Source organism: Coptis chinensis, chromosome 8 (assembly GCF_015680905.1).
Source record: "Coptis chinensis isolate HL-2020 chromosome 8, ASM1568090v1, whole genome shotgun sequence".
Classification (NCBI taxonomy): Eukaryota; Viridiplantae; Streptophyta; class Magnoliopsida; order Ranunculales; family Ranunculaceae; genus Coptis; species Coptis chinensis.
Genome location: NC_141463.1, coordinates 68,173,954 through 68,185,500, shown reverse-complemented (window position 1 = coordinate 68,185,500; position 11,547 = coordinate 68,173,954). Strand labels below are relative to the sequence as shown.

Sequence of the window (11,547 nt, the reverse complement as noted above, 5' to 3'; positions counted from 1 at the left end):
CAAGGTTTTGACTTGAATCCAACCTACTAACAGGCAAATTAGCATTTTAGTACGCATGCTGTAAAACCATAATTAAGGTATTCTCATAGGTCATAAACTAATAGCATCATCAACGAGCTGCTATAATCGATTTCTAATGTGACAGTTGATAATTTATTTGGCAATTTTCGTCACCAACGCGCTGTCAAAACATTGTTTTTATTTTAATAATTGTCAAATCCGAAACCCAATTCGTCCAGAAATATAGAAATGACTTTCACCGGACAAGTTTTGCCGTCTAGCATTTTTTTCTTTTCTTTTTTAATAAAAAATTCAAACGGCTCGATTTTGTACCGTTGGAATTAACAGCTATATTTAGTTCCGTTGGACTGGGCCTATATATATTGCATATTTGTTTAACTAAATTTTCACCAATTCACTTCATCTTTTTCTTTCTTCTTTTATTCTTCACAAAAATCACAAAATGTCTTCACAAAGGTCTAGAGGTAGAAGAAATAAAGGTGGTAGAAATAGTGAAAACCAAAGCCAAAAAAACAGCCAACATACTTATGTTCAAGGTCGTTCAAAAAATTTCATAGCTGTAGAAGATGAAATTTTATGTCATAGTTGGATTTTTATTTTAGAAGATGCAGTTGTTGAAACAGGCCAAAATAGACATGTTTTTTTTGAGGAAATTGCTGATGAAATGAACAAGCGTATGAGCCAGCTTGGTCATGTAGGGCAACCACAGACTGGTGGAACGGTTCAATCGCGTTTTCACATCATCCAACATGCGGTAAGTTTATTTCAAAGTTATTATGATAAACAATTGAGAGTGAATGCTAGTGGTACTAATGCGGATGATACAATATCACGAGCTCGTACTATTTTTTCAACTGTTCAAAAGGAACCATTTAAATTTGACCATTGTTATTGAATTTTAATTTTAAGTCCAAAATGGAATCACTTCTATCAAGCTAGAAGTGATAGTAGTTCAAAAAAGTAGAGAACCACTTCTAGTAGTGATGTTAGTGGTGGCATCAGTGGTAAATCAACCGCTAATAATATTGGAATAGCCAATATTTCGTTAGATGAAGAAAGTCAACTATCGAGAGAAGTGCCCGGATAAGAAAAACGGCCAAAGGGAAGAAAGTTTAAGAAAAGAAATGCTGATAAAGTTGCGCACCAAATGGCACAAACTCTGGAGGAGGTCAGAGACAATCAACTTACAATTGTAAAATATCTGCAAGAACAAACAGAGCTAAAACGACAAATGTTCCTCTTAATGGAAAAGGAAAAAGAATACGAAATATTGAGGTTTGAAGCACAGAAAGAACAAGATATCATGATGTTTGATCTAAGCAAGTTTAGCAGTATTCAACTGACATTTTGGGAATCTAAGCAAGCAGCTATCTATCGTAAGTGGGTTGAACAAGAATAAGGTATTCCTGCTGCTCCTTCTATTCCTAATTATCCAACCTCTTCTACACCATACATTCCAACCCCTCCTAGTCTATACATTCCAACCTATCCTTCTCAACAGTTTGGGTCTTTTTCTTCTTCTGGATCAACAAACAGTGTTAGTTAGTCTCGTGGTAGGCGAGCACGCTCTCCCAATCCATTTCTGAGGGATGAAAATGAAGAATATGAAGATGATAATTTTTAGTTATAACGTTTTTAATTTTAAGTATGTTGTAACGTTTTTAATTTTAAGTATGTTGTAACATTTTTAATTTCAAGTATGTTGTAACGTTTTTAATTTCAAGTATGTGCAAATCTTATTCAACAAATCAAAATCTTATTTAAACAAAACAAACTTGATGAAAGTACACTTAACAGAAAATACAGAAAGCACACTTAAAAAATACAGTTAACAGAAAATTCAACTAAGACAAATCAAACTTAAACAAACTTATTAGTTGTTCATTTGGTTGTGGCGTGCACCATAACGTGCCCAATGATGTTCAACCAGATCATTCTTCAATTGTTGATTAGTAGCTCCATAACGAATACTTAATGTCTTGGCTACTATGTTTTGCACAAACAGATGGTCATTACTCTGCAGCTCAACTTCATGTCGCAACCGTTCATCTTTGAAGGTGGTTTCCACTTCAGAAGTTGTACATTACGTTCATTCTCAACAATCATGTTGTGAAGTATAATACATGTCTTCATTATACAAGATAGAGCTCCTCTGTCCCACTGACGAGCAGGCCTGCTAACAATTGCAAATCTAGCCTGTAAAACACCAAAACCACGTTCCACATCTTTACGAGCTGCTTCTTGCATTTTTGCAAAGTTAGTATCCATGGGAGTAGCAGGAGATGAGATTGTTTGAATCAGTGTAGCCCATGGTCGATATATTCCATCAGCAAGGTAGTGGCCCATGTTGTAAGGATTGCTATTAACTTGATAAACACAAGCTGGAGCTGTTCCTCTACCTAAATTATCAGATAAATGAGAATTATCTAACACATTAAGATCATAACCAAATCATCTAGCAATTCCAAAGTATGCGTGCCAAAACCATAGCTCCTGGTCTACAATTGCTTCCAAAATCACAGTCGCTTTTCTAGCATAGCCCAAATGAGTTCCATGCCATGTAGTTGGACAATTTTTCTATACCCAATGTATACAGTCTAAACTACCCAAAATACCTTGCCAACCGCATTCTTCACCTACTGCAAGCAAGCGTGTTACATATTCTTTCGTTGGGCTTCTTAGGTACTGTTCTTCAAAACAGTTGACAACTGCATTACAGAAATGATGAAGTGATTCTCGGGCCGTACTCTCAGCAAAGTTTTATCCAGTGATCCATTGAATCAGCTGGACAGCCATAAGCAAGCATATATATTGCAGCTGCCATTTTTCCCAAACCCGAAACCCCAGGCAAACCAAGAGCATCACAAGAAGGCTTAAAATATGGATCAAAATTAGTGACAACTTCCAATATACTGTTAAAAAGTGGCCTTCTCATACGAAACCTACGACGAAACTTACCTACTTTATAAGTTGGTATAGTGATAACAGTTATTTTACGTATTCTAACTATCTATGCGTAAACAAAAATAATCAATTTACGTAAATACGTGTTTATATCAATATTCCTACTCTCAATAACGAAGTAATATAAGAGAGTCAGGATTCGTTCCACTCTTAAACCCTCAAGACTTAATTAGAATTCAACTACTCGACACAAAGAACAATGTGAGAGTAATGTGTGATGTGAATTTTCTAATATCATTATACTATCATTTCCCAAGCAAATCAAACAAGACATGGTATAAAGGGTTGAACTTTGCTTGTTCGAATTTAAAAGGAAACTACTCATGTAAGAATTGATTTAAACTAATAGTGACAAATACTAAATCAATGAATTGCAATAGATGTTTAATGGAAAATGAAGCTAGATTATAAAAAACAACTAACTTTATTAATCTAATTAAAAGTAACAATGATTCAATAATCTATATTAAAACAAGGTATGAAAACTAATTAATTAATGGGATAAAACTCAAAACTAGATCTAGATCTATCTTTTTCTAACCCTAAACTCCATTAACATTAGCTTCCTAACCTAACTTATTTTCTAACTTAACTATCTATCATTAACAAAGAGCTAAGCTTTTGTTTTTATATGTTCAGATCCAAAAATCGTGCATGGGCTTAGAGCCACGTTTTGGGCCAGAGAATCAGGCCCAAAACCCAATACTTTCAGTCCAAAAAGGCCTCTTCAGCTGCAGTTGACTTCGACAGACTTTTTGTCCACTTCTGCTCCTCTGATTGGGCCAAGGCTTAGACCATTGGAAAGCTCTTTCCGAGTCGGTCGTTTTGACGTAAGGTAGGCCCAATTCCGAGGTCTGAGTCAAAAGATACGTCCTTCGGAAGTTCTGCTGACTTGTGCACTGTTTCTGCCCGTGTTGACTTTTTAGCTTTTGACCGGGCTTTACAAAGGCTTTGTCTCCTTGAATCTTGGCCTTTATTCACAGAACTCCTTAACAACCGACCTTTTCTCCTTTATCTCGCTAAAGTGGCACATTTCTGCATAATAATAGACTTTGAAGCCCTCGAAATACATAAAAACACGTGTCGATATTAACTCTTAATTATTACTCACATAATTGGTCTAAAAAGTATGATTATTAAGGGTTAAAACTACAGTTTGGGCTCTTATCAAACCACCCCAAACAGCATGTTGCTTGTCCTCAAGCAAAGATGAGAATTAGAATAAGTGACCAAAATGGAGTTCTATCTACTTTCGTTTTATTTGAGTCGCGATTGCATTGACCATATGCAACAAGGCCTTAAACCACTAGGAATTCCCTAGTGGGCCGAGTTATTGCCTCGTGAGAGTTTTCCAATGAAGGTACTCACAAACTTCATCTATACTACAACGACTAAGAAATAAAACTATTGTTTCCTCATTCATGTCTCAACTATCTATACATCTCACTAGCAATTGAATACGAATAACCAAGTCAAAAACCTAAACTAATATATGCATAATAATCAATCATCTATGATACAAATATATATACTATGAGTAATACTATGAAATGCCTAGCAGGTTCGTTTTTGAAAACTCGGAATATCGTCCTTAAGTAGGTCCTCACATAAATGTCAAGACAAAAACCACTCTGATTTTTCCGCTCAAGTTTCGTTACTCCAGTGTGCAAGCAGTGGGCACACTTTACCTTACAATCCCAATGACAAACAAGGAAGCCGGAGTCGATCAAACACATCTGCCACTTACTATCACACTAACCTATTCCTAATTGAGCTAGAGGTCTTTATTAGGTGTTGTGGGGATTAGGAGATGGTTTAAGAAGGAAGGAAATGGATATTCAAAAGGACAAGTCTGAGATAATAGAGTCTTCATATTATGTAACTTAGAGAAAACCTTGTTATTTTCTTTTGCTTCTATACTTTGTTTCCATCCTTAGCCATATTTTTGTTTTTCTTTTCTTTGGCTTTTGACTCCCTTTTATTCTATTTTTGGAGTTTTTATTTATTTCTATATTTTTTTTCCTTTTCCTTGGATGGAAACTTCTTTTCTTTTTCTGAAGCAACTAACTAATTTTTGTTTACACAGGTTTTTCTCTTCTTCTTTCTTCACTCATTCTATTCTCAGACTTATTCTAGATTGGGTAAGTTGAATTTTTTATTTTGTTTTGTTTTTGTAACAGGGTAAAGGAATTGTGGTTTATGGAAGGCTAAAGAAAGGCTCAGAGGGGCGACTAGCGGAAAATAATTCATAGGTTTGAATTTATGGCTATATCGATCCAAAGAGGGCCTAAATTCTCGCTTAGGATATGGCATAGTGATCAAGCAAGTGGACATGTGATTTCTCTATCCGGATTTTACTTCTCCCTTGTGTCATTTCTCAAATGTTTCGCTCATATAAGGCTTTAGGCTATATTCTCACAGGATTTGTAGAATAAGTACTCTAGCCTAGATTTCAGAAACTTACTGCTAACAATCATAGATACTCATGTAATATATTTATAGATAGATGCAAAGATTATTACCTACATATTAACCTAAGTTTCTAACAATTATTCTGATGCAAAAGCTACGTGAGACTTCTAGATTGTTAAGAGCATAGAGAAAGAAAACAATATCAATATTCCTAAGTGTATAGCATAAACTTATTTATTTATATTTTTAAAATTTTAACTTGAAAACAAATGCATATTATACATATCTATATCCTAACAGATGCCTTAATTACACGTGTTTCTATGCCCCCCCAACAAGAAGCATGCTTTGTCCTCAAAGCATTTAAATAAAGAGGGTAGAAAAATACCATGGAAACACGTGAAATTCTAGAACATCTGCAAAACAAGGTTAGAACATACTAATATAGGAAATAAAAAAAACTGGCGCAACTCTATAAGAGTTCCACCCATTATGGGGTAACAGAATTAAATTGCTTGGGACATAAGCAGACACTAACTGAAACTAAAAACTTACCTCCACTCCAGCGTTTACTCGTCATCCTCCTCTTCTATAAAGAAGTGAGGTTCCTTCGCATCCTGCCATGCCATTATAATTTGTCAAGCTTGCCGCCATTTATCATCTACGGATGCTAACCTGTTAAGCGCCATTTGGTCAGATGGGGTGTAAGGTGCAACCTGATGAGGTTGTATCCTCCACCCTTGCCAAGTCATTTCACGGAAAGATCGGATAATACAATTGGTGGGTCTCACAATTTCGACCTCAACCTAATCCGTGAAACGGGCACAAAAAATAGGGAAGAAACATAGCATAATACGTCAAACTAAAACATGCATAAGAAGATACTTATGCCTCATGCTATGGGCTCGTGCTAAACTAGACATCAAGGCTCTGGGAAGGTCATGGCACATACGTCCCATGGCTAAAGCAAGGAAGACACTGCAAGTGGCATCATTCACAGAAGAAAAAACGTCATTCCCCTAAAATGTTTAGCATGATCCAAAACATAACAGTTCTTATGTTCATGGACAGGCTACCAAGGGCGACGTTATATTCGCCTTGGTCCTCGATACGGAAAATGCCTGCCCCATAAGCCTCATGCAAAAAGTCATAAGTGTAGACATGCATATTATCTACCCAATAGCATCATGGGTCTTGTATTTCAGCAGGCATGGCAAGTCCAAGAACAAATGCTAGAAAGAACCATAAGCGGTTCCCAGCCTACGTGTGTGATCACCTCGCGAAACCAAGCACCATAAGTAGTGCTTTGAAACAAATCTTCGAAAGACTGTTCTAGTATTATTGTAGGAGATGTCATCTCAAAACTATGCTCTGGAACAGCTGCAAATCACCAGGGAACATCCCGCAAAAAACTGGAATTTTCCGTGTTCACAGAAGGCAGGGCGCGGGTCGCGCTCTGAGGTTTTTGGAGTTACAGTGTTTGGGCGAGTCACGCTCAAGTTGGGGCGGGTCATTGGCTCGAGTAAACTTTCTGAAATTGTCTAGGGCGCAGTCTTCGTAAGAATCTTGAAGGGCGAAGTTTAAGAGGAAAAAAGAAGGGAAAGCTTGGAGTGAAAGGTGAGAGATGATGGTGGGGTGTAGTGTGGGTTGTGAGTGTAGAATGAAGGAAGTTTAAATAGGTTCTGAGCTTCCAAAACGAATCGGCAAGTTTCCAAATTATTTAAAGGCAATTTCGAATAGAAAATTTCCAAACCCAAAAACGGAAACAAACCATATTTTTGATTTTATAACAACCCTGGTATCTTTTATACTGGATTTAGAATAGTAACTTCTAAACTCTCTTAGATTTCATCCTACCACCACATCTAATCATAGGTATGCCAATTATGACAATATTCTCAACTTACACTCCAAAACAAACTCTAAAATGGAGGATCTTCTACAAATCATGATAGAATAAATAATACCACCCCCAAACAATTCGGGAAGGTGGGATTAATAATAAAATCCACGCACAATTTAAAAAGAACAACATTATATTAAAATTGAAATTCAAATAACATTTAACTACCAAATTCAAAGTTAACTATGGAATTTAACAACGTAACATCCTATCTACTAAAAATAATAAAAAACAACATCAAAACAACAAACAAGGAGAAATCTAGCTACTCTTAAAGGGAGCGAGGGTGGGGATAAGAATAGGAAGTTTAGTGATCAAGCATGGAAAAACAAACACCCCCATTTTGAACAAATTTTTTGAAAACAGGTTTGTAAAAATTTGTTTTAAAATGTGGGTCTTTTAAAGTTAGATTCCCTAGACTTAAAGTGATATATATGTATTTACATGCAGTTTCCCATATATCAATAATCTAAACAATTGTGGATCTTTCCATAAATAGTTAACATGGAATGCACCACCAAACAAAATCAAGCTCCAAAACTTTCTACGACGCAACCTAGTTGAATAAGAATTTGTCCAAGTGAATGATCGTGAGTAAATGAATGGTTTTGGAAAATACTTGGAATGTGGATAAGTGTTAGAAGAAAAGGGTGGGAAGAATGATTGGATTTTATGAGGGATTAACTCAGGTGGATGGTGGTAGGGTGGTGCTCTAGGTAGTGCTTGAGAAGGTGGATCATCACAGGCTCTTAGAAACTCGTCGAATTCCTCATCTAGGTTGTTCGCATCCATATAATTATGGTATTCATCTCCATCTTTGAGGAATTCATCTATCTCGTCTATTGTGAGGTTTAGTCCATCTCTTCTATGGTCAGAAGGCAGGGTTGAAAATTCTTTCTCTAGTTCAGTTATGTTCAAAGAGTCAAAATTGTGATCTTTGTCTTCTTCCATAAGAGGGATATGTACTAGTGTAGGGATGACATCGTCGGAAGCACTAATGTGATATACAAAACTCTCAATAGACTTAACTTCACCTTCTACAGGAAAATCTAGTTGTTCATGCGGTGTTTTATCCCTATACCTAATATGAGGGGGAACATATTTGTTAACCGTTGCTTTATCTTTTATCACTTTAATTTTCAACTAGGTTTCCATATTGGAACCTCTACAGGTGTAGGGTCTTCAATTTCTATGACAGTATTTGGTATGGTATCATTTATAGTTTTCGGGTGATCTTTAGGCATAGTCACTTGGTTATCAACTACTCTCCCTGAACGAAGGGTAGTGACTGCCTGTAGGTCCCCTTGGTTTATATTACCATTACACTGAATACTTTTTATTTTGAAGGCGGTGTTTGTTAACTTAGGATTAGGCACTTGCTTGACTTGGAAACACGCGGTTTGGTTATTATTTTGGTTAGAAGACATGTCAATAACCTTTTGGCACAAAAGATCGCATCATTTGCATCGTTTGTTTCATCATATTAGAGTTTTGATCATCTTTGATCTTTCATCAAGTTGGAGTTTTGTTACATAATTTGATTTTGTTTCTCCAACAAGGTCACTACTACTTTGTCCGTAGATGGTTGTATTGGAATTAAAAGCTTGTTGGCGTTCATGTCTTGATGTTGATAGTTAAGGGTTATGGGTACTAAACCTCTATTCCGGTCACCTAAGTTCCCTTGTCCTTGATGTTGAGTTAACCGGGTTGAAGTGTGATGGTTGTGGTGTGTTTGTGCATAGACAAGAGGACAATAGAAGTCGGAATGCTCAAAACTACGGCGCATTATTACAACGAGTAGAGTTAATGTTCATGACTGGAGTGGGTTGTTGTTGAACGAGAGATGGCATCTACCTTTTAGTGAGGGCATCAATAAGAGTTTTAAGCTCGGGATCATGTTTAACCTCAAGAGAAGAAGGAGAGGAGCCGGGAGGAATCGTTACCTCCCCAATTGTTATTCTTCTTAGATTGATCTTCTAAGAATTTATAAGCCTCCAAGGCTCCTTTACTAAGAAAACTACCCCCAGTCATGATATCTAAAACCTCCTTATGATAATGTGAAAGCCCCTTGAAGAAAGCATGAACAAGCGTGTCTTTCGCAAAGATTATGATCTTGCGGCATTCAATGAGAAGATCAGTGAAATGATTCCAAGCCTCCGAAAAGGATTCATGAGGATTCCGGGCCAAGAAATGAATCTTGTGAAGCATTTCATCTGTCTTTAGTGGTGGGTAAAATTGTTCCATGAACAATTGAACAAGTTGAGCCCATGAGTCCACGAGTTTTGGCGTTTGGGCAGTTAACCAAGACGCCGTCTTGTCGGCTAGGGTGAAAGGAAACACCCTAAGTTTAACTTGATCCGGACTTACGCTAGGATGATGGAATGTAGTGAGAACTTGGTCTATCCTACGCGTATGTTTGGTAAGTAAGGCTTCTTGTGGTCTAAACCATGAAAACTGGTAACAAGTTAAATATATTAGGGGATTCGAAAATCCCCCACTAGGGTCTGCAAGAAGAACGATGCCGCGACTTAGGGCCATCGTTTAGGGCTTTATAAAAATCAGAGAGAGGAGTCTCTTGTTTTTTAGCCATTGATGCAAGTGTAGTGTGTGAAATTCTAGATAGGCGTGTTGTATTTATTTCTACGAAAAACAAGCCTGATTATACTAGAATTAAAACTCCTCTGACAGAAGAGGCGAGAAGTGGAAGAAGGAGTACCTGAATGCCTCCTTGCTACGCGTTTGAATAGCGTCTTGTATACGCAATCTCAGTGTATTTAACAAGTTAGAAACACTGAATAACTTGAAGAAATAGAAATTTGAACTAACCTGTGAAAATTGGGCTGTTCACGCTGAATTTTCCTTCGAGGGCGCAGGTGCCCTCTGTTTGGGCGCGGGTGCCCTCTGTTTTTTCGAATGTCCAGTGTTTTGGCCGCGGTCGCGCTCGGTTTGGGCGCGGGTCGCGCTTAAGGGTTTTCGAGTTTTAGGCCTTTTATCATACTCCAAAAAATTTGAAATTTTTACAGTAATTTTCTAAGACATCTATCAAGTAGCCTGTAAAATTTCAGATCAATCGGAGCTATGAAAGTCCCTCCACTGCCCTGCAAAATTTGCAAAACAGTTTTCGGACACAATACAAACAACCGAATGGTTAACCCATCAAAACAAAGCCAAAAATTTCCAAATTTTTACTGGAGACTCCTGACAGATCCTACTTGTTCCTGTTAAAAATTTAGAGCAATTGGAGTTCTATAACCTCTCCTTATCGGCTGGTGTTCCAGATATTAAGTGTTTGCAACACTGCAGAAACACACTGGAAACACTCTACTATTTAGGAGGTTAAAACAAATAAAAAACTCGTCAAATTTTAACTAAAAACTTCTGAATTAGGATAGATACTCCTGTAAAAATTATAGAATTTTTAGAACTCCCTAAGTAACCTTACTCGTCTGTTTTTCAAGAACATACGGTGTGAAAACTGAAATGCAGCACTGTAAAGATCGTATTTTTTTTCACAAGGTAAACCAACTTTGAAAAATCTGAAAATATTCCAGTAAATCAACAACACATTAAATATTATGTCTGAAAATTTTCAGAATTTTCGAAAATTTAGAAATACCTTCACCGCAGTATTTTTCTCTGTGAATCCGCAGCCCCTATGCCTAAAACAATGAACAGTTCAGAAAATTCAAGAAATAAGAATGAAAAATTAAAAGGGTGGGTGGGTAGAGAATGGGGGATTGCCCCTTGGATTCAAGCAATTGAATTCTTGTCTTGAACGAGATTAAGATGGCAGCGGCGCCATTTGATAACAGTTATTTTACGTATTCTAACTATCTATGCGTAAACACAAATAATCAATTTACGTAAATACGTTATTTATATCAATATTCCTACTCTCAATAACGGTAATATAAGAGAGTCGGGATTCGCTCCACTCTTAAACCCTCAAGACTTAATTAGAATTCAACTACTCGACACAAAGAACAATGTGAGAGTAGTGTGTGATGTGAATTTTCTAATATCATTATACTATCATTTCCCAAGCAAATCAAACAAGACATGGTATAAAGGGTTGAACTTTGCTTGTTCGAATTTAAAAGGAAACTACTCATGTAAGAATTGATTTAAACTAATAGTGACAAATACTAAATCAATGAATTGCAATAGATGTTTAATGAAAAATGAAGCTAGATTATAAAAAACAACTAACTTTATTAATCTAATGAAAAGTAACAATGATTCAATAA

General features: G+C 36.6%; 1 protein-coding gene across 1 annotated transcript; it reads right to left on the bottom strand.

Annotated features, from left to right (window-relative positions):
• Positions 1-1,894: 1,894 nt before the first annotated feature.
• Positions 1,895-2,956, bottom strand: LOC147482620 (uncharacterized). Its single transcript, XM_086579364.1, has 4 exons — positions 2,857-2,956; positions 2,637-2,711; positions 2,187-2,420; positions 1,895-2,088 (listed from the first exon to the last, which is right to left on the bottom strand). The coding sequence occupies exons 1-4, from the start codon at positions 2,954-2,956 to the stop codon at positions 1,895-1,897; spliced, it is 603 nt and encodes a 200-aa protein (XP_086435490.1).
• Between the last annotated feature and the right edge of the window lie 8,591 nt (positions 2,957-11,547).

Excerpts from the sequence above, each read along its gene's own strand:
- LOC147482620 (XM_086579364.1), bottom strand. The coding sequence starts at position 2,956 with ATGAGAAGGCCACTTTTTAACAGTATATTGGAAGTTGTCACTAATTTT. Across the intron at positions 2,421-2,636 it reads TGAAGAATGCGGTTGGCAAG|GTAGAGGAACAGCTCCAGCT; the intron begins GTATTTTGGGTA and ends CTGATAATTTAG. Across the intron at positions 2,089-2,186 it reads AATTGTTAGCAGGCCTGCTC|TGGAAACCACCTTCAAAGAT; the intron begins GTCAGTGGGACA and ends CAACTTCTGAAG.